General features: G+C 44.8%; 1 protein-coding gene across 1 annotated transcript in view; it reads right to left on the bottom strand.

Moving 5' to 3' along the window:
• LOC137377445 (sodium- and chloride-dependent neutral and basic amino acid transporter B(0+)-like) overlaps nucleotides 1–17,048 on the bottom strand; it is a 200,356-nt gene extending 183,308 nt beyond the window's left edge. Inside the window, exons 1-2 of the mRNA XM_068047023.1 lie at nucleotides 16,953–17,048; nucleotides 4,048–4,201 (exon numbers count right to left, since the gene is read on the bottom strand). Of these exons, the coding sequence (XP_067903124.1) occupies nucleotides 4,048–4,201; nucleotides 16,953–17,048 (250 nt within the window). The remainder of the gene's footprint in view (nucleotides 1–4,047; nucleotides 4,202–16,952) is intronic.
• Nucleotides 17,049–23,509: the final 6,461 nt, after the last annotated feature.

Here is a 23,509-nt window from a genome sequence, read left to right as displayed (position 1 = left end):
GTAGGTGATTGGTTGGAGAAGAAGCTAGCTGTTTGGTGAGTATCTGGTAAGGGATTGAGGTCTCTTCGAATCTTAACAATTAAAAAAAATAATAAAGAAACTAGTGGTAAGCTTAATAAAATATATATACAAAAGGAAAATAAAATAAATAATTGAATAATATAATTGAGCATTTTAATTAAAACACATTAAGGATGACAGGATAGGTGATGTGTTATGGCTGCAGCATGTGGGAGCTCCTGGATGCCAGTGTGATCCAGGGCAAACATGTCTGCAATAAGTGTTTGCGGCTCAAAGAGCTTCGACTCAGAGTCTTTGAGCTGGAGTCTAAGCTGCAGACACTGCGACACATCAGGGAGGGGGCAAGCTACCTGGACATTTGTACCAGGAGGCAGTCACACCTCTTAGGATATGGTCTTCTTATTTGGACAGTGGTTGGGGACAGGAGAGTGTGGCTGCAGCTGAGGCAGGTAAGGGGTCCCAGAGGGCAGGAGTGTAGGAGCCTCAGCCATTGCAATTGTGCAGCAGGTTTGAGGTTCTTTCAGCTTGTATTGATGAGAGTGGGGGTTGGAGGATGGATGGGCAACTTGACCATGGCACCATGGTACAGGAAGTCATTCAAGTGGAGGGTGAAAAAAAGAATGTAGTGGTAGTAGGGGACAGTATAGTTAGGTGGATTGACACAGTTCTCTGCAGCAAAGAGCAAGAGTCCAGAAGGCTGTGTGCCTGCCCAGTGCCAGGGTTCAGGACCTCAGCTCAGGGCTGGAGAGGAACTTACAATGGGAGGGCGAGGATCCAGTTGTCGTGGTCCATGTAGGTACCAACAACATAGGCAGGACAAGGAAAGAGGTTCTGCATAGTAAGTATGAGGAACTAGGTACCAAATTAAGAAGCAGAACCTCAAAGGTAATAATCTCTGGATTATTACCTGAGCCACGTGCAAATTGGCATAGGGCAAATAAGATTAGAGAAACTAATGTGTGGCTCAAAGACTGGTGTAGTAGAAGTGGGATCCGGTTTGTGGGGCACTCGCACCAACACTGGGGAAAGTGGGGGCTATACCGTTGGGATGGTCTACACCTGAACCATGCTGGGGCCGGTGTTCTAGTGAGCCACATAACTAGGGAAGTAGAGAGGGATTTAAACTAAATAGTGGGGCAAGGGATCAAATTTGGGAAGTCAAAGAGTAGAGAAAAGGCAAGAGCGAAAGATTATTAATATGGGAAACAGACTGTGACAGGAAGGAACAGAGCATACAAATCTAAGAGTATATCAACAGATAAGGCTCGAGGTTACAAAAATAATAAAACACAAAATTAAAGGCTCTGTATCTCAATGCACGTTGCATTCGAAACAAAACAGATGAACTGAGAGTGCAAATAGAAATAAATATGATCTGATAGCCATTACAGAGACATGGCTGCAGAATGACATAGATTGGGACCTGAATATTGAAGGGTACATGACATTTAAGAAGGACAGGGAGCTAGGAAAAGGTGGCGGGGTAGCTCTGTTAATTAATGATGGTGTTAGCGCAATCGAGAGGGATATCTTAAGTTCAGGAAACCAGGACGTAGAAGCAGTTTGGGTAGAGATGAGAAATCATAAAGGCAAGAAGTCACTTGTGGGAGTGGTGTACAGGCCACCTAACATTAACCACTCTGTAGGATGGGGTATAAAGGAAGAAATAATGGTAGCTTGTGAGAAAAGTACAGCGATAATTATGGAGGATTTTAACCTACATATGGACTGCAATAATCAGATGGGCAGAGGTAGCCGAGATGAGCAATACATAGAATGTTTTCAGGATAATTTCTTGGAACAATACGTTCTGGAGCCAACCAGAGAGCAATCTGTACTAGACCTGGCATTGTGCAGCAAGATAGGATTAATTAATGTCCTCATAGTTAAGGCACCTCTAGGTAGCAGTGATCATAATATGGTGAATTTTACATTCAGTTTGAGGGAGAGAAGAGTTAGTCCAAGACTAGTATTTAAAACTTAAATAAGGGTAATTATGATGGCATGAAAGCAGAGCTAGCTAAAGTGAACTGGCAAATTAGGTTAAGGGATAGGTTAATAGAGATGCAGTGGCAGACATTTAAGGGGATATTTCAGAATACACAGAATAGATACATTTCAACAAGAAAGCAAAATTCCAAGGGTGGGACCTGCCATCTGTGGTTAACTAAAACAGTTAAAGATAGTATCAAACTTAAAGAAAAAGCCTATAATTGAGCAAAGATGGGAGGCAGGTCAGAAGAATTGACAGAATATTAAAAAAAGTAAAGAATGACTAAAAGATTGATAAGGAAAGCAAAATTAGAGTACAAGAGAAAGCTAGCTAGAAATATAAAGACAAATAGTAATAGTTTCTATAGGTATTTTAAAAAGAAAAGAGTTAACAAAGTAAGCGTTGGTCCTATAGAAAGTGAGTCTGGGGAAGTAATAAGTATAGTAAAGAGATGGCATATGAATTCTTGATAAGCAAGGGGGTGAAAGGTTATCGGGGTAGGTGGAAATGTGGAGCAATCAGTTCAGCCATGAACTTATTGAATGGTGGAGCAGGCTTGAGGGGCCGAGTGGCCTACTCCTGCTCCTAATTCATATATTCGCATACATCTTCATTCTCTCCATTTCATCGGCCATGATTGCTATAAGATTTTATTATGTAAATGCACATTAATACATGAGAAATGTTTTGCTCTCAGCTGCTGTTCTAAAAGTTCAGTTAAAGAACGAAGTTACAAAAAAATTCCCACCTTGTAAAATTCACTCTTTACCTGAATCAATATATTTTCTGTCCCTTTCTGCAATTGTGTTATGATATTTTTGCACTTCTGTTCTTGGTTTCTATCAATCCAGTTTTGGAAGGTTGTGAAGAGCACCTGATACGAGTAGGTAGGACCCCAACTTTACAAACCTGACCCCAAAGCCTGACTGAGGAGACTGGAATTTCAGATATTGTGCATGAATTGTGCCTATTATGTATAGTTCACATATTATAAACAATAACACTTCAAAAAATATTCAAAATTAATAAACCATCACTTCCACACACGTGACATTGCTCATTTATTTTTGTTTTAAAATACCATCTATTTGACATGTCTCACTCACAGAATCACAGAATTGTTACAGCACAGAAGGAGGCCTTTCAGCCCATTGTGTCTGCACTGACTCTCCAAAGTGTCATTCTTCTGCCTTCTTCCCATAACCTTGTACATTCTTCATTTTCAAGCAACTATCTAATTCCCTTTTGAAAGCCTCGATTAAATCTGCCTCCACCACACTCTCAGGCAGTGCATTCCAGATCCTAACCACTCGCTGCATGAAAACATTTTTCCTCATGTCACCATTGCTTCTTTTGTCAATTACCTTAAATCTGTGCGCTCTCATTCTTGATCCTTTCACGAGTGGCAGCAGTTTCTCCCGATCTGCTTTGTCGAGACCCCTCATAATTTTGAATACCTCTATCAAATCTCCTCTCAGCCTTCTCTTCTCCAAAGAAAACAGTCCTAACTTCTCCAATTTATCTTCATAAAAGAAGTTCCTCATCCCTGGAACCATTCTCATGAATCTTCTCTGCACTCTCTCCAATGCCTTCCATCTTTCCTTAAATGCAGCGTCTAGAATTGAATGCAATACTCCAGCTGTGGCCGAACTAGTGTCTTACAGAAGTTCAACCTCCTTGCTCTAATACTCTATGCCCTTATTAATAAAGCCCAGGATACTGTATGCTTTATTAACTCTCTCTCAACCTGTCCTGCCACCTTCAATGACTTATGCACATATACAGTTCTACTTATAATTTTAAACTATCACCTTGACACACCATCCACAGCCCGAAAGAAAAGAGTTTATGAACATTTTAAAGCTGTGACATTGAATTCATCATTCTTTATATCAGCATTGTTTAACACTATTATTTACCTAGTGCAATAAATGTTTCCCATTTTATTGAAATTAATATTCTTTATAAATCAATGAATTGTTCCCTTTATTTCTGCCTTTCTCAGCCCTGTATTTTGGATTTCACTACAGTACCTCCTCCATTTCTGTAAGCCAGGTAAGGGAATCTCCAGACATTGCTCAGACCCACAGCACAGCCGATCACTGAGAACAAGTAGTCAGTCTTCGATGACCAGTTCCCTCGCTCCGCATTCTCGTCACTTTTACCCACATGTTCATTGATTACAGCCTGGAGGAAAGAGATGAAATAGCTGACTTAGAAAATAGACTTTGTTAGACTTCTTTTGGGCCTCCTTATCTCGAGAGACAATGGATATCCGCCTGGAGGTGGTCAGTGGTTTGTGAAGCAGCGCCTGGAGTGGCTATAAAGGCCAATTCTGGAGTGACAGGCTCTTCCACAGGTGCTGCAGAGAAATTTGTTTGTCGGGGCTGTTGCACAGTTGGCTCTCCCCTTGCGCCTCTGTCTTTTTTCCTGCCAACTACTAAGTCTCTTCGACTCGCCACAATTTAGCCCTGACTTTATGGCTGCCCGCCAGCTCTGGCGAATGCTGGCAACTGACTCCCACGACTTGTGATCAATGTCACACAATTTCATGTCGCGTTTGCAGACGTCTTTATAGCGGAGACATGGACGGCCGGTGGGTCTGATACCAGTGGCGAACTCGCTGTACAATGTGTCTTTGGGGATCCTGCCATCTTCCATGCGGCTCACATGGCCAAGCCATCTCAAGCGCCGCTGACTCAGTAGTGTGTATAAGCTGGGGGTGTTGGCCGCTTCAAGGACTTCTGTGTTGGAGATATAGTCCTGCCACCTGATGCCAAGTATTCTCCGAAGGCAGCGAAGATGGAATGAATTGAGACGTCGCTCTTGGCTGGCATACGTTGTCCAGGCCTCGCTGCCGTAGAGCAAGATACTGAGGACACAGGCCTGATACACTCGGACTTTTGTGTTCCGTGTCAGTGCGCCATTTTCCCACACTCTCTTGGCCAGTCTGGACATAGCAGTGGAAGCCTTACCCATGCGCTTGTTGATTTCTGCATCTAGAGACAGGTTACTGGTGATAGTTGAGCCTAGGTAGGTGAACTCTTGAACCACTTCCAGAGCGTGGTCGCCAATATTGATGGATGGAGCATTTCTGACGTCCTGCCCCATGATGTTCGTTTTCTTGAGGCTGATGGTTAGGCCAAATTCATTGCAGGCAGACGCAAACCTGTCGATGAGACTCTGCAGGCACTCTTCAGTGTGAGATGTTAAAGCAGCATCGTCAGCAAAGAGGAGTTCTCTGATGAGACTAGAACTCAAGAAAACCCTACAATTTTCATCCTCTATTGCAACCCTATCGTGGTCAGCAGCAAAGCCACTCGCCACTGACCTTGAAGGAAATTGCATTGAGAGACCTTGCAATCTCAGTGGTGAGAGCTTTACCTCTCTTGACATGCAATTGATGGTGGTGCAAGTTAATGGGGATCCTCATTGTTGTGCTGCTGTGATGTCATCAAGCTGCCCAAGCAGCCAATCACATTAAAGAATTCTCACAGGCAGCCAACCAGGAAATGAAAAGCATTTATAATCAAATAACTTTTTAAACATTTTACAGTGAGTGAAATGAAAACTGGGACATATATTGGGAGTTAAGTTAGAAGTTGAAATATCATGAACAAGCATTAATTTTCTTTTAATGATTTAAAAGGTCTGATCATAATGGAGATATTTAACAACATTCCACAAATATAAAATTACATTTCAGGGCTAGATCAGTTGTCCAACAGTGGTTATTACTAAGATCACCATTAAAAAAGCCAGTTACACATTACTGAACAAGGCTTAACTTTTAAAAATACTTTTCATTAATAAACAAAAAATCTGCAAGAAAGATTCATCCGTGGCTTACTAGGGAAGTTAAGGATTGCATTAGATTAAAAGAAGTGGCTTAAAATGTTGCAAAGAATCGTAGTAAGCCTGAGGAGTGAGAGTGTTTTAGAAACCAGTAAAAGGCAAACAAAATGTTGATTAAAAGGGAAAAGGTAGAATGTGCGAGTAAACTAGCCAGGAATATAAAAACAGATTATGAGAGCTGTGACAAGTATATAAAAAGGAAGAGAGTAACTAAAGTTGGTCCCATAGAGGCAGAGAAATTATCATGGGGAATGAAGAAATGACAGAGACGTTGAACAAATATTTTGTGTCTACACAGTAGAAGACAAGTAGAATTAAAGGCCAGAAACAGAGGGCAACCAAGGGGCTTAGAAGAGCAAGGAACTTAAATCAATATCAGCAGAGAAAAAGTATTGGAGTAACTCAAAGGACTAAAAACCAACAAATCCACAGGACTTGATGGCCTACATCCTAAGAGGTAGCTGTGGAGATAGTGAATGCACTGGTTAGGATTTTCCAAAGTTTCCGAGATTCTAGAATGGTACTAGATGATTAGAAATTAGCAAATGTAAGACCGCTATTCAAGAAAGGAGGGAAAGAGAAAACAGGGACGTTCAGACCATTTAGCCTGAAATCAGTTGTCAGGAAAATGCTGGAATCTATTATTAAGGAAGTCTTAACAGTGCACTTAGAAAATCATAGTCTTCTCAGACAAGGTCAAAATGATTTTACAAAAGGAAATCGTATTTGATAAAGCTATTAGTGTTTTTTGAGGATATAACTAGAAGGGAGTCAGTTGCCAGCATTCGCCAGAGCTGGTGGGCAGCCATAAAGACGGGGCTAAAGTGTGGCAAGTCGAAGAGACTTAGTAGTTGGCAGGAAAAAAGACAGAGACGCAAGGGGAGAGCCAACTGTGTAACAGCCCCGACAAACAAATTTCTCTGCAGCACCTGTGGAAGAGCCTGTCACTCTAGAATTGGCCTTTATAGCCACTCCAGGTGCTGCTTCACCAACCACTGACCACGTCCAGGCACTTATCCACTGTCTCGCGAGATAAGGAGGCCAAAGAAGAAACTAGAAGGGTAGATAAAGGGGTCCCAGTAGATATAGTCTACTTGGATTTCCAAAAGGCATTTGGTAAGGTGCCACATAAAAGGTTAATATGCAAGATAAGGGCTCGTGGAGTTGGGGGATAATATATTAGTATGGATGAAGGATTGGCTAATGGAAAGGAAGCAGACAGTCAGGATAAACGGGGAGTTTTCAAGTTGGCAGGCTGTAACTTGTGGAGTGTCACAAAATGAGTGCTGGAGTGTCAGCTGTTTACAATCTATATTAATGACTTTGACAAAGATACTGAGAGTAATGTATCTATGTTTGCTGATATTACAAAGTTAGGTGGGAACGTAAGCTATGAGGAGGACACAAAGTGCCTGTAAAGAGATATAGGCAGGTTAAGTGAATGGGTAGTAAGGTGGCAGATAGAATATAATGTGTGGCAGTGTGAGGTTATTCACTTCGCTTTGGTACCAAGAAAAGACAAATATTTTTTGAAGATGTGAAACTTTTAAATGTTGATATTCAGAGACATGGGTGTACTTGAATAAGGAACATAGAAAGTTAGCATGCAGCTACAAGTAATTAGAAACACAAATGGCATGTTGGCCTTCATTGCAAGGAGATTGGGAAAAAAAGAACAAGGAAGTCTTGCTATTATTGTATAGGTCTTCGGTGCGACCACACTTGGAATCAAGGAATCAAGTGATAACAGTGAGCAGGCAGGAAAGTGGAGTTAAACATAGAAACATAGAAAATAGGAGCAGGAGTAGGCCATTCGGTTCTTCAGGCCTGCTCCGCTATTCAAAAAAGATCATGGTTGATCGTCTAGTTCAGTACGCTGTTCCCGCTTTCTCCCCATATCCCTTGATTCCTTTGGCATTAAGAAATATATCTATCTCCTTCTTGAATATATTTAATGACTTGGCCTCCACTGCCTTCTGCAGTAGAGAATTCCACAGGTTCAACACCCTCTGAGTGAAGAGACTCAGAACTGAGGTAGAAGATCAGCCATGATCTTATTCAATGGCGGAGCTGCCCTGAGGAGCCGAATGGTCGACTCCTGCTGCTATTTCTTAGATTCTTATGTTCTAACAGCGATGTGAGAGCTGAAAAGTAGAAGTTCTCGCCAGATCGATTGATTTTGCTGATTGCCGGTGCTGGGTGGGTGAGAACCCACAGCACACCCTGTAGCGGATAAGTGAATGATGGACCTCAACTTCAGGTTTTCTACTTTACTCTGTGCTTAGGAACATAGGAACTTAGGATACAGGAGCAGGAGAAGGCCATTCAGACCTTCGAGGCTGCTCCTCCATTCAACAAGAACAGGGATGTCCAACCTTTTCATTTGGGGAGCCATATTACAATTTTTGTCTTACATAGGGGGCCAGAAAGACAATTTCGGAAAGATAAAGGCATTAAAAATTTATCTTACTATTGTTCGAAACAACAACAAATCTGCATTTTTGTGAAGAAGCTTTAAAAGAGCAGACTAATTTATTGAATTACGTTCTCTTCACTATGTTGAACACTGATTTAGTGAGAGCCTGACATTTTTTTGCTTGCACAAGGAATCAGTGTCTGCCCCCACACTTGATGTAGCGATGCGGAGTATTCCCGATAGATATCAGGAGTGATCTTGATTGCTCTCTCTTCCTCCTCTCTGTCTGTCCCCTTTTTTGTGATCCCCCTCTCTGTGTTCCCCCCTCTGTGTTGTCTCCCCCTCTGACAACCGCCTGTATTATTCCGTCCCTCCTCCTTGTGTGGGTGTGTGTGTCTCACTCTGTCCCCCTCACTCTCTCTCTGCCCCTTCTCTCTGCCCCCCTGTTCTCTCTCTGCCCCATTCTATCTCTGCTCCCTGTCTCCTCTCTATCTGCTCCCTCTCTCCTTGGCCTCCTTTCTCTCTTCTGCCCTCCTCTCTCTATGCCTCCTCTCTCTCTATGCCCCCTCTCCCTCTATGCCCATCTCACTCTCTCTCTGCCCTCCTCCCTCTCTCTCTGCCCTCCTCCCTCTCTCTCTCTGCCCCCACTGGCCTCCTCTCTCACTCTCTCTGCCCCCTCTCTCTCTCTGCTCTTGCTCTCATTCTGTCCCCGCTCTCTTTCTGCCTCCTCTCTCACTGCCCTCTCTCTTGGTCTCTGCTTCCTCCTCCCTCTCTGCCTGCTTTCTTGGTATCTCTGCCTCCTTCCATCTCTCTCTCTTCCCCTTTCTCTCTTCCACCTCTCTCTCTCTTTGCCAACTCTCTCTCTCTGCACTCTCACTTTCTTAGCCCTGTCTCTCTCTCTGACCCCTCCCTATTTCTGCCCCTCTCACTCTCTGCCCCCATCTCCCCCTCTCTGCCCCTCTCTATCTCTGCCCCATCTATCTCTCTTTGTCCTCTCTCTCTCTGCCCTCTCACAGTCCCCCCCCTCTCTGTCCCTCTCTCTCTCTGTCCCCCTCTCTCTCTGTCCCCCTCTCTCTGGCTGTGCCCCTTTCTCTCTATCTCTGCCCCCTTCCTCCCTCTGCCCACCTCTCTCTTCCACCTATTTCTCTCTTTGCCCTCGCTCTGTCCACCCCTCTCTCTCTCTGTCCCCCTCAATCTCTCTTTGCCCTCTAGCTCTCTGCCCTCTCTTTCTCTGCTCCCCCCCCCCCCCACTCTCTCCATACAACCCGTCTCCCTGGCCCTCTATCTCTCTCAGCTTCCCCCTCTCTCTCTGCCCACTTTCTCTATCTCTGCCCCCTCTCTCTGCTTCCCCTCCTTCTCTGCCCTCTCTCATTGTTGCTTTTTCCCCTCTCTTTCTCTGCCCATTTTCTCTGTATCTCTGTCCCCTCTTCCTCTCTGTCCCACTCTCACTCTCTGCCCCCTCTATCGCTCTCTCTACTCCCTCCCTCCCTGGCCTCCTTTCTCTCTCTTTGCCTTCTCTCTCTCTGTCCCCTCTCTCTCTATGCCTCTCTCTCTCTCTCTTGCTGCTCCCTTCACTCTCTCTCTGCTCCCTTTCTTTCTCTGCCCCCTCTCTTGTGATGAAATTTAGGTATAATAGATTTAATTTGGTGGTATTTAGATATAGTTAATATATTATACCTTTTAAAATTAAAGATTGAATAAAGGGTCAGATTTTAGAACTCACTGAGATTCCCTCTAAGAAGGTAAAGTTAAATATTTCAAGGTCCCTGTTAGAATAGAATTCCTGTTGCCAGGGAATTGGAAGATAAACACACACATTGAAATATCCTGTGTGCCATCAGTAAGAGGTAGCAATAAACTTAATTAGTTTATGGCGTTGTTGATGCAGAAAAATCAGCCCAAAAGGTTGTTTTAAGGTACCATAAAAAAGGCAATTATAGATCATAAAACAATAAATGAAAATGGACTTACGGGAAAGAGGTCAAGTAAACACAATTCGAAACATTTTGACCAGATAAATGCTCGCAACTTCAAAAAAAAAGGTGTTTCCAGTAAAACATTAAGTGGAGAATTAGTTCATGATACTACCAAATATGGATTTTGAAAGCAAGGAAAACATACACATAAAGGTCGCACCTATAGTCTAAGAGGTCATATGACACCTCAGAAATAGTATAAACATAAAAGGTTCTGAAGCAAACACTTAGAAGTGTTGAGTTCCTCAAACAATACTTCTCACCCCATGCCTTACTTGGAGGATTTAAGATAAATGTTTACTTTAAATTTTGATGGAAATCCTGGGTATTGTAAGATAATTTTGCTGTAACATTAGCAAGGTTAAAATTTTGGATTCTATGTTAGAAATAATATTATAGAAGAATAGAACAGTACAGCACAGTACAGGCCCTTTGGCCCACAATGTTGTGCCGAACCTTTAACCTACTCTAGGATCAAACTACCTACATACCCTTCATACCACTATCATCCATGTACCTATCCAAGAGTCGCTTAAATGTCCCTAATGTATCTGCTTCTACTATCACCGCTGGCAATGCATTCTACGCACCTACCACTCTCTGTGTAAAGAACCTACCTCTGACATCTCCCCGAAACCTTCCTCCAATCACCTTAAAATTATGCCCCCTGGTGATAGCCCTTTCCACCCTGGGAAAAAGTCTCTGGCGATCCACTCTATCTATGCCTCTCATCATCTTGTACCCCTCTATCAAGTCACCTCTCATCCTTCTTCGCTCCAATAAGAAAAGCCCTAGCTCCCTCAACCTTTCTTGCGGAGCGAACTTACAGTTGGGAAGTCAATTTCAGTGTAAGTTAAAAGTTAATTCCCTTTTGTTTTCGGAGGACCAGGGGACTGCTGGGTAAGTAAAAACTATATATTTGGGTGGTGGCTGTACCCGAAACACTACACGTGTAGTGTCTCCCACCCACCCTCCTCCTCTAACCAAAAAAAAGGACTCTGTTGTGTTGATAAGGTAAGCTTTTTATTTAAGAAGTTCTGTCCGTTGGATTGCTAACCTAACAAGTTTTGACTTTTTTTTTGTTTTTTCAGTAGATTTGTTGGGAATTTAGAATAGTGCGAATGGAAGTTAAGGCAGTTGTATGTTCCTCCTGCAGAATGTGGGAGGTAAGGGTCGCCAAGAGTGTCCCTGCTGACTGCATCTGCGGGAAGTGCACCCAACTCCAGCTCCTCGAGAACCGCGTTAGGGAACTGGAGCTGGAGCTGGATGAACTTCGGATCATTCGGGAGGCGGAGGGGGTTATTGAGAGGAGTTATGGGGAGGTAGTCACACCTCAGCTAAAAGAAGTAGGTAGATGGGTCACCGTCAGGGGAAGGAGAGGGAACCAGCAGGCAGTGCAGGGATCCCCTGTGGCCGTTTCCCTCAACAACAGGTATACCGTTTTGGATACTGTTGCGGGGGACGACTTACCAGGGGTAAGCAATGGGGTACAGGTATCTGGCACAGAGTCTGTCCCTGTTGCTCAGAAGGGAAGGGGGAAGAGGAGCAGAGCATTAGTCATTGGGGACTCCATAGTTAGGGGAACAGATAGGAGGTTCTGTGGGAACGAGAGAGACTCACGGTTGGTGTGTTGCCTCCCAGGTGCCAGGGTTCGTGATGTCTCGGATCGTGTTTTTGGGATCCTTAGGGGGGAGGGGGAGCAGCCCCAAGTCGTGGTCCACATAGGCACCAACGACATAGGTAGGAAGAGAGATGGGGATTTAAGACAGAAATTCAGGGAGCTAGGGTGGAAGCTTAGAGCGAGAACAAACAGAGTTGTTATCTCTGGGTTGTTGCCCGTGCCACGTGATAGCGAAGCGAGGAATAGGGAGAGAGAGGAGTTGAACACGTGGCTGCAGGGATGGTGCAGGAGGGAGGGTTTTGGTTTCCTGGATAATTGGGGCTCTTTCTGGGGTAGGTGGGACCTCTACAAACAGGATGGTCTTCACCTGAACCAGAGGGGTACCAATATCCTGGGGGGGGAGATTTGCTAGTGCTCTTCGGGGGGGTTTAAACTAATTCAGCAGGGGAATGGGAACCTAAATTGTAGTGCCAGTGTACAGGATGTTGAGAGTAGTGAGGTCAGGGATAAGGTTACAAGGACGCAAGAGGGCACTGGCAAGCAAGAACCTGGTTTAAAGTGTGTCTACTTCAACGCCAGGAGCATCCGGAATAAGGTGGGTGAGCGTGCAGCATGGGTTGGTACCTGGGATCTCGATGTAGTGGCCATTTCGGAGACATGGGTAGAGCAGGGGCAGGAATGGATGTTGCAGGTTCCGGGATTTAGATGTTTCGGTAAGAACAGAGAAGATGGTAAAAGAGGGGGGGGTGTGGCATTGTTAATCAAGGAGAGTATTACAGCGACAGAAAGGACGTTTGAGGACTCGTCTACTGAGGTAGTATGGGCCGAGGTTAGAAACAGGAGAGGTGAGGTCACCCTGTTGGGAGTCTTTTATAGACCTCCGAATAGTTCCAGAGATGTAGAGGAAAGGATAGCGAAGATGATTCTCGACAGGGGCGAGAGTAACAGGGTAGTTGTTATGGGGGACTTTAACTTTCCAAATATTGACTGGAAATACTATAGTTCGAGTACTTTAGATGGGTCAGTTTTTGTCCAGTGTGTGCAGGAGGGTTTTCTGACACAGTATGTAGACAGGCCAACCAGGGGCGATGCCACATTGGATTTGGTACTGGGTAATGAACCCGGCCAGGTGTTAGATTTAGATGTAGGTGAGCACTTTGGTGATAGTGATCACAATTCGGTTAGGTTTACCTTAGCGATGGGCAGGGACAGGTATATACCGCAGGGCAAGAATTATAGCTGGGGGAAAGGAAATTATGATGCGATTAGGCAAGATTTAGGATGCGTAGGATGGGGAAGGAAACTGCAGGGGATGGGAACAATCGAAATGTGGAGCTTATTCAAGGAGCAGCTACTGCGTGTCCTTGATAAGTATGTACCTGTGAGGCAGGGAGGAAGTTGTCGAGCAAGGGAGCCGTGGTTTACTAAAGAAGTTGAAGCGCTTGTCAAGAGGAAGAAGAAGGCTTATGTTAGGATGAGACGTGAAGGCTCAGTTAGGGCGCTTGAGAGTTACAAGCTAGCCAGGAAGGATCTAAAGGGAGAGCTAAGAAGAGCAAGGAGAGGACACGAGAAGTCATTGGCGGATAGGATCAGGGAAAACCCTAAGGCTTTCTATAGGTATATCAGGAATAAAAGAATGACTAGAGTTAGATTAGGGCCAATCAAGGATAGTAGTGGGAAGTTGTGTGTGGAATCAAAGGAGATAGGGGAAGCGTTAAATGAATATTTTGCGTCAGTATTTACAGTAGAGAAAGAAAATGTTGTCGAGGAGAATACTGAGATTCAAGCTACTAGGCTAGATGGGATTGAGGTTCACAAGGAGGAGGTGTTATCAATTTTGGAAAGTGTGAAAATAGATAAGTCCCCTGGGCCAGATGGGATTTATCCTAGGATTCTCTGGGAAGCCAGGGAGGAGATTGCAGAGCTTATGTCCTTGATCTTTATGTCATCATTGTCGACAGGAATAGTGCCGGAAGACTGGAGGATAGCAAATGTTGTCCCCTTGTTCAAGAAGGGGAGTAGAGACAGCCCTGGTAATTATAGACCTGTGAGCCTTACTTCGGTTGTGGGTAAAATGTTGGAAAAGGTTATAAGAGACAGGATTTATAATCATCTAGAAAAGAATAAGTTCATTAGCGATAGTCAGCACGGTTTTGTGAAGGGTAGGTCGTGCCTCACAAACCTTATTGAGTTTTTCGAGAAGGTGACCAAACTGGTGGATGAGGGTAAAGCAGTGGATGTGGTGTATATGGATTTCAGTAAGGCGTTTGATAAGATTCCCCACGGTAGGCTATTGCAGAAAATACGGAGGTATGGGGTTGAAGGTGATTTAGAGCTTTGGATCAGAAATTGGCTAGCTGAAAGAAGACAGAGGGTGGTGGTTGATGGCAAATGTTCATCCTGGAGTTTAGTTACTAGTGGTGTACCGCAAGGATCTGTTTTGGGGCCACTGCTGTTTGTCATTTTTATAAATGACCTGGAAGAGGGTGTAGAAGGGTGGGTTAGTAAATTTGCAGATGACACTAAGGTCGGTGGAGTTGTGGATAGTGCCGAAGGATGTTGTAGGGTACAGAGGGACTTAGATAGGTTGCAGAGCTGGGCTGAGAGATGGCAAATGGAGTTTAATGCGGAAAAGTGTGAGGTGATTCACTTTGGAAGGAGTAACAGGAATGCAGAGTACTGGGCTAATGGGAAGATTCTTGGTAATGTAGATGAACAGAGAGATCTTGGTGTCCAGGTACATAAATCCCTAAAGGTTGCTACCCAGGTTAATAGGGCTGTTAAGAAGGCATATGGTGTGTTAACTTTTATTAGTAGGGGGATCGAGTTTCGGAGCCACGAGGTCATGCTGCAGCTGTACCAAACTCTGGTGAGACCGCACCAGGAGTATTGCGTGCAGTTCTGGTCACCGCATTATAGGAAGGATGTGGAAGCTTTGGAAAGGGTGCAGAGGAGATTTACTAGGATGTTGCCTGGTCTGGAGGGAAGGTCTTACGAGGAAAGGCTGAGGGACTTGAGGTTGTTTTCATTGGAGAGAAGGAGGATGAGAGGTGACTTAATAGAGACATATAAGATAATCAGAGGGTTAGATAGGGTGGATAGTGAGAGTCTTTTTCCTCGGATGGTGATGGCAAACACGAGGGGGACATAGCTTTAAGTTGAGGGGTGATAGATATAGGACAGATGTCAGAGGTAGTTTCTTTACTCAGAGAGTAGTAGGGGCGTGGAACGCCCTGCCTGCAACAGTAGTAGACTCGCCAACTTTAAGGGTATTTAAGTGGTCATTGGATAGACATATGGATGAAAATGGAATAGTGTAGGTCAGATGGTTTCACAGGTCGGCGCAACATCGAGGGCCGAAGGGCCTGTACTGCGCTGTAATGTTCTAATTCTAATTCTAATAAGATATGCCCTCCAGTCCAGGCAGCATCCTGGTAAATCTCCTCTGCACCCTCTCTAAAGCTTCCACATCCTTCCTATAATGAGGCGACCAGAACTGAACACAATATTCCAAGTGTGGTCTAACCTGAGCTTTATAGAGCTGCAGCATAACCTCGCGGCTCTTAAACTCAATCCCCCTGTTAATGAAAGCCAACACACCATCCGCCTTCTTAACAACCCTATCAACTTGGGTGGCAACTTTGAGCGATCTATGGACATGGACCCCAAGATCCCTCTGTTCCTCCACACTACCAAGAATCCTGTCTTTAAGCCTGTATTCCGCATTCAAATTCGACCTTCCAAAATGAATCACTTCACACTTTTCCAGGTTGAACTCCATCTGCCACTTCTCAGCCCAGCTCTGCATCCTGTCAATGTCCCGTTGCAACCTACAACAGCCTTCCACACGATCCACAACTCCAGCAACCTTCGTGTCATCGGCAAACTTGCTAACCCAGCCTTCCACTTCCTCATCCAAGTCATTTATAAAAATCACAAAGAGCAGAGGTCCCAGAACAGATCCCTGCGGAACACCACTGGTCACCGAGCAGATAGCGCATATGTGGTACATCTCTCAGTAATACTTGATATTGTGATATACTTATCCACTTAAGAAGTTTATTGCATGTAAAATTCTTTAAGAATGTCTAAAAGTTAATAAATCATCTCATGTAGCATTCTGTATACAATTACAAGAACCCCCTCTCTGTGTCTATTTTAAGTGGAGAGATATGAATTGAAGAGAGTTTTCCCAGACCCTTATAATATCTGGGATATTTATGACCTAACCATAATTAAAAATAGGCTATCCAAAAGATGGTAATATTCTCTGTTAGTTTTCTTTCTTTGAGGGAAAGCTAGTACAATTCTTTGGACCCAAATGAGTGTCTATAAGAGTTTGGCTGGTTTGAACTTAATTAAAGGAGATTTATAAGGATGTACTCCTGATTTGGTTTAGTCCCCATAAAGGATTAAAGTCATAAATCACGTCAGTTGGTTCCAAAAAACTGGTCTTGTTGTTAACAGAATCCTGTACTTATATGTTAGTCTTTAATGTATATTTTAGATTTGTAAGTACTGAAGGAATGTTTTCTGTCAGTGGTATTAAGACCCCGACATAAGAATCTAGAGACGGCAAACTCTTGATCACAGTTTGTGGATGTTAAGTCAGAACTCCCTCATTCTACTTTTGAGGTTTGGAAATTTCCTTTAAAGTTCACTTTAACTCCTAATTGAGATTAGGTCCTGATGTATTTCAATTCCTAGTTCAGGTTCCGTTCCGATTTAATAGCTAATGAAGAAGGGATTGGCTTAATTTTCCCACTGGGTGATCCTCCAACTTGTTTTAGTAGATTACAGAATCTCATTCCACTGCCTCAGGCAGATCAGCTGGTAGTCTTTGAGAGATGATTTTGATGCCAATGGTCCAGTTAGAGCTCATGGTGCTATTGTGACTGACCCCCAGGAGGAAGGGATCGCGCATATCCAAGGGATAATCAGACTGATACCCCAGACCCACAGCATTCTTTAATGATAACATGCACGCCTGCATAATTGGGTGGCCTAATGACTGGTGCATGACAGGATGGGGGTATCCATGGTAGTATTGCAGGTCCTGGGTCTCCCTACCTGCGTGGTAGCCATGGGTTTCGGATCAGATGTCTTCCTCACAATGAGGTTCGTGATCAGAATTTGCGGGAGGATTATAGACAGCTGTTGATACATCACCTTCAAATGAAACAGGCAATTCTTCAGGCTTTTGCTAATGATGGTATTGCAGGCTTTCCTCTGTCTGTGGGACAGCCAGTCCAGTCGCAAATTACACCCTTAGGCAATGTGAATCTTAACTCTATATATGCCATGTGTGGCAAGCCCGGTCCAAGCAAGCAAGATAAAACAAGGTGGATTTTAAACAACCTTGATAGACTTGACACTTGTTGTCAGGACTGGAGTGCTGCACATTTACGGCAGCTCCTCTCCATGGTGTTAAACTCTGATCTCGTCCCCCCAATTAATAAGTGCAACAGCTGGATACAAATATATTCCCACCTCCTGACCACAACTCAGGGAGGGCATGTAATGGGCTCAATCAAAGAAATCCTTCACAATACTGTTAAGGAAATGGTTTGGTAGCCACCTATCAATTAGGTCAGGACCTTACACATGGCAACTGGGAAATTGTTCACGGTTGTCTGGCTAACCAGTATCAGAATTCTGCACTTAGACTAGGCTGTGAAGGGGCTTTGTCTGCTTATCCTGATGATCAGTGGAGGTGGGATCATGTTGAACAAATTATCCGGTCGAACCATGCCTTGCTGGATCTGCCCCATACTAACCCCGTGGTCCAACCAGATCCTAAGGTTAAAAATAACACGGACAATGTCTCTGCTTCACACAGATAGGGACAGAATAGAACATGGACTCCTTCTTGATCCAGTCGCCCGCAGACTCGATCCTTTGGGGCCCCAGACGGGTGCTCTGGTTGGACTACACCGCCATCTCACCAGGAGAGCGAGTGGCATATTTCCCCAGAACGGTGGGAATGGTCTCACACCACACCTCGTAGAGATAGCAGGGTCAGCTGGGATCCCTATGGGGATGAATTTTACACTAGCCATTCCTATCATAGGGGAATGGGAGGTTCTAGGGCTGACATAGAAACATAAAAAATAGGAGCAGGAGTAGGCCATTTGGCCCTTCGAGCCTTCTCCGCCATTCATTATGATCATGGCTGATCATCCAACTCAGTAGACTCGATGCATTGTTGATCAAGGAGTCAGTTACTGCAGTAAGGAGGGATGACATCTTAGATGGTTCCTCAAATGAGAACATATGGGGCAACCACCTGATTGGGAGTGTACTACAGGCCTCCAAACAGGGAGAAATAGAGAAGCAGATATGTAGGCAAATATCAGAGAGGTGTAAAAATAATAGGGTAATAATAGTAGGGGATTTCAACTTCCCCAATATTAACTGGGATAGTCTTAGTGCAAGAGGCTTAAAGGGAGTGGAATTATTAAAGTCCATACAGGAGAGCTTTTTGAGCCAGCACGTAGAAAGTCCGACAAGATAAAGGTCGGCACTGGGGAATGTAGCCAGACAAGTGGTAGAAGTATCAGTGGGGGAGCATTTTGGGTTAGTGACCATACTCTGTAAGATTTAAGGTAGTTATGGAAAAGGACAAAGATGGACCAGAAATAAAGGTACTGAACTGGGGGAAGGCCGATTTCAATATGATAAAACAGGATCTGGCCAAAGTGGACTGGGAGCAGCTACTTGTAGGAAAGTCTACATCAGACCAGTGGGAGTCATTCAAAGAGGAAATAGTGAAGAATTCAGAACCAACAAGTGGTGAAGAGTAGGACCAACAAGTCCAAGGAACCCTGGATGTCAAGGGATATGGAGGATTGGATGAGGGAAGAAAAAGGAGGCTTAAGATTCAGAGCGCTGAAAACAGCGGAGGCCCGAGAGGTGTATAGAAAATGTAGGGGGGGTACTTAAAAAAGTAATTAGGAGAGCGAAGAGGGGGCATGAAAAAACACTGGCGGGCAAGATAAAGGGAAATCCCAAGGTGTTTTATAAGTATATTAAGGGCAAGAGAATAACCACGGAAAGAGTAGGGCCCATAGGGACCAAAGTGGCAATCTGTGTGTGGAGCCGGAAGATGTAGGTGAGGTTTTAAATGATTACTTTTTATCTGTGTTCACTATGGAGAAGGACGATGTTGGTGTAGAGATCAGGGAGGGGGATTGTGATATACTCGAACAAATTAACATTGAAAGGGAGGAAGTATTAGTGGTTTGAGCAGGCTTAAAAGTGGATAAATCCCCAGGCCCGGATGAGATGTATCCCAGGCTGTTATGTGAGGCAAAGGAGGTGATGGTGGGGGCTCTGATACACGTTTTCAAATCCTCTCTGGCCACAGGAGAGGTACCAGAGGATTGGAAGACAGCAAATATGGTACCATTATTCAAGAAGGGTAGCAGGGACAAACCAGGTGAGTCTAACATTAGTGGTTGGAAACTATTGGAAAAAATTCTGAGGGACACGATTAATCTCCACTTGGAGAGGCAGGGATTAATCAAGGATAGTCAGCATGGCTTTGTCAGGGGGAGATCATGTCTAACAAATTTGATTAAATTTTTTGAGGAGGTGACTAGATGTGTAGATGAGGGTAAGGCAGTTGATGTAGTCGACATGGACTTCAGTAAGGCTTTTGATAAGGTCCCACATGGGAGATCAGTTAAGAAGGTATTGGCTTAGTGGTAGGAGGCAGAGGGTGGTGGTCGAGGATTATTTTTGCGATTGGAAGCCTGTGACCAGTGGTGTACCACAGGGATTGGTGCTGGGACCCTTCCTGTTTGTAATGTACATTAATGATTTAGACGTGAATACAGGAGTTATGATAAGTAAGTTTGCAGATGACATGAAAATTGGTGGTGTCGTAAATAGTGAGGAGGAAAGCCTTAGATTACAGGATGATATAGATGGGCTGGTAAGATGGGCAAGACCAGTGGCAAATGGAATTTAATCCTGAAAAGTGTGAGGTGATGCATTTTGGGAGGACTAACAAGGCAAGGGAATATACATTGGATGGTAGGATCCTAGGAAGTACAGAGGGTCAGAGGGACCTTGGTGTACTTGTCCATAGATAATTTAAGGCAGCAGCACAGGTAGATAAGGTGGTTAGGAAGGCATATGGGATACTTGCCTTTATTAGCCGAGGAATAGAATATAAGAGCAGGGAGGTTATGATGGAGCTGTATAAAACGTTAGTTAGGCCACAGCTGGAGTCCTGTGTACAGTTCTGGTCGCTACACCATAGGAAGGATGTGATTGCACTGGAGAGGGTGCAGAGGAGATTCACCAGGATGTTGCCTGGGCTGGAGCATTTTGGCTGTGAGGAGAGACTGAAAAGACTAGGTTTGTTTTCCTTACAGCAGAGAAGACTGAGGGGAGACCTGATTGAGGTATATAAAATTATGTGGGGCGTTGATAGGATACATAGGAAGAAACGTTTTCCCTTAGCGGAAGTGTCAATAACCAGGGGGCATAGATTTAAGGTAAGGGGCAGGAGGTTAAGAGGGGATTTGAGGAAAGATTTTTTTTCACCCAGAGTGTGGTTGGAATCTGGAACACACTGCCTGAAGAAGTGGTAGAGGCAGGAACCCTCACAACATTGAAGAAGTATTTACATGAGCACTTGAAATGCCATAGCATACAAGGTTACAGGCCAAGTGCTGGAAAATGGGTTTAGAATAGATAGGTGCTTGATGGCAGGCACGGACACCATGGGCTGAAGGGCCTGTTTCTGTGCTGTATAACTCCATGACTCGATGACTCTCTGCCCCCTCTTTCTCTCTGCTTTCTCTCGCTCTGCTCTCTCTTTAAATCTGTGCCCTCTCATTATTGATCCTTTCATGAGTGGGAGTTTCTCTCTGTCTACTCTGTCCAGACCCCTCCTGATTTTGTATGCCTCTATTAAGTCACCTCTCAGCCTTCTCTTCTCGAAGAAAAACTATCCTAACTTCACCAATCTATCTTCATAACTGAAGTTCTTCATCCCTGGAACCATTCTCATGAATCTTTTCTGTACTCTTTCCAATGCCCTCGGGTCTTTCCTAAAGTGCGGCACCCAGAACTGGACGCAATACTCCAGCTGAGGCCGAGCTAATGTCTTGTACAACATAACCTCCTTGCTCTTGTACTCTATGCCCCAATTAATAAAGCCCAGGATACTGTATGCTTTATTAACCACTCTCTCAACCTGTCCTGCCACCTTCAATGACTTATGCACATATACACCTAGTTCTGTCTGCACCCCTTTTAGAATTGTACCCTTAATTCTATATTGTCTCTCCATGTTCTTCCTACCAAAATGAATCACTTCACATTTCTGTGCATTGAATTTCATCTGTCACCCATCTGCCCATTCCACCAACTTGTCTATGTCCTTTTGGAGTTCTACGGTATCGTCCTCACAGTTCACAATGCTTCCAAGTTTCATATCATCTGCAAACTTTGAAATTGTGCCCTGTACACCAAGGTCTAGGTCATTAATATATATCAGGAAGAGCAAGGGTCCCAACATTGACCCCTGGGGAACTCCACTACAAACTTTCCTCCAACCCAAAAAACATCCATTCACCACTACTCTGTTTCCTATTACTCAGCAAACTCCATATCCATGTTGCTACTGTCCCTTTTATTCTATGAGCTACCAGTTTTCTCACAAGTCTTGTGTGGCACTGTATAAAATGTCTTTTGAAAGTCCATGTACACCACATCAACAGCATTGCCCTCATCAACCCTCTCTGTTATCCCCTCAAAAAATTCCAGCAAATTAGTTAAACATGATTTTTCCTTAAGAAATCCATGCTGTCTTTCCTTAATTAACCCGCATTTGTCTATGTGACGATTAATTTTGTGCCGAATTAATTTTTCTAGAAGTTTTCCCATCACTGAAGTTAAACTGACTGGCCTGTGGTTGCTGGGCTTCTCTTTACACCCTTTTTTGAACAACAATGTAATGTTTGCAATTCTCCAGTCCTCTGGCAACACCCGAGTCTAAGGAAGACTGAAAAATTGTGGCCAGTGCTCACTTTTCCACCCTCACTTCCCTCAGTATCCTTGGATGCATCTCATCTTGCCCTGGTATTTTACCCACTTTAACTACAGACAGTCTATCTAATACTTCCTCTTTCTCAATTTTAAACCCTTCTAGTCTCTGAATTACTTCCTCTTTCACCATTGCCTGGATTGCATCTTCTTCCTTGGTAAAGTATTCATTTCATACATTAGCTATGCTCTCTGCCACCATGTGTAAATCCCCTTTCTGGTCCCTAATCGGCCCCACTCCTCTTTTTACCAGCCAATTGCTATTTATATGTCTCCCTCTCTGCCCCCCATCTCTCTCTATCTCACTCTTTCTATCCCCCTCTCTCTTCCTGCCCTCCTCCCTCTCTTTGCCATCTCCCTCTCTGTCCCCTCTTTCTCTCTGCCCTCCTTTCTCTCTTTGCCTCTCTCTTTCTCTGTTCTCTCTCTGTCTCTGCTCCCCCTCTCAGCCTCCCTTCCCATCTCAGCCCCCCCTCTCTCACTCTGCCTCTCTCTCTCTCTCTCTGCCCCCCCCCTCTCTCCGCCGCTTCTCTCTCTCTCTCTGCCCTCCTCTCTGTCTCCCTCTTTCAATGCCTCCCTTTGTCTCTACCCCCACTCTCTCTGCACTTATCTCTCTCTGCTCCTCTCTCTCTCTCTGCCCCTCTCTCTCTCTATATCCCTCTATCTCTCATTAACCTCTCTCCCTGCCCTCTCTCTCTGCCCCTGCTGTCCCTCTCTGCCCTGTCTCTCTATCTCTCTCTGTCCCCTTTTTCTCTCTGTCCCCCTCTCTCTGCCTGTGCTCTGTCACCCTTTCTCTCTCTGCCCTTCTCTTTCTCCCTCTGCCCTCTCTCTCTGTCACACTCTATTTCGCCTAGCCCCCTCTCTCTCTGCCCCCTCTGTTCCTCTCTGCACCCCCCTCTCCCTCGCCCTCTCTGTTTCTGTCCCCCTCTCTCTCTCTGGCCCCTCTCTCTTTCTGCCCTGCTCCCTCTTTTTGCCCTCTCCCTATCTGCCCCCTCTTTTTCTCTCAGCCCTCCTCTCTCTCTCTTTGCCCTCTTTCTCTCAGCCCCCTCTCGGTCTCTGCTCCCCTTCTATCCCTCTATGCGACACCTCCTTCAGTCTGCCCCTTCTCTCTCTGCCACTCTCTGTCTTGGTCACCCTCTATTTCTCTTTGCCCTCTCTCTGCCCCCTCTGTCCCTCTCTGCCCCCCTCTCTCTTTCTGCCCTGCTCCCTCTCTTTGCCCTCTCCCTATCTTGCTCTTCTTTTTCTCTGCCCTCCCCTCTCTCTTTGCCCTCTTTCAGCCCCCTCTCTGTCTTTGCTCCCCTTCTCTCCCTCTATGCCATCCCTCCTTCAGTCTGCCCTCTCTCTCTCTGCCACTCTCTCTCTGCTCCATCTCTTTCTCTGTCCTCCTTTCTCTCTGCTCACTCTGTCTTTCTGCCTCTCTCTCTCTCTCTCTCTGCCTCCCCCCTCTCTCTCTCTCTCTGCCCCCCCTCTCTCTTTGCCTCCCCCTCTCTCTCTCTCTCTCTGCCTCCCCCCCTCTCTCTCTCTCTGCCTCCCCCCCCCCCTCTCTCTCTGCCTCCCCCTCTCTCTCTCTC

The sequence above is a fragment of the Heterodontus francisci genome, chromosome 15, assembly GCF_036365525.1.
Source record: "Heterodontus francisci isolate sHetFra1 chromosome 15, sHetFra1.hap1, whole genome shotgun sequence".
Taxonomy (NCBI): Eukaryota; Metazoa; Chordata; class Chondrichthyes; order Heterodontiformes; family Heterodontidae; genus Heterodontus; species Heterodontus francisci.
The sequence above is the reverse complement of the archived record's forward strand: the minus strand, read 5'-3'. Positions and strand labels throughout refer to the sequence as shown.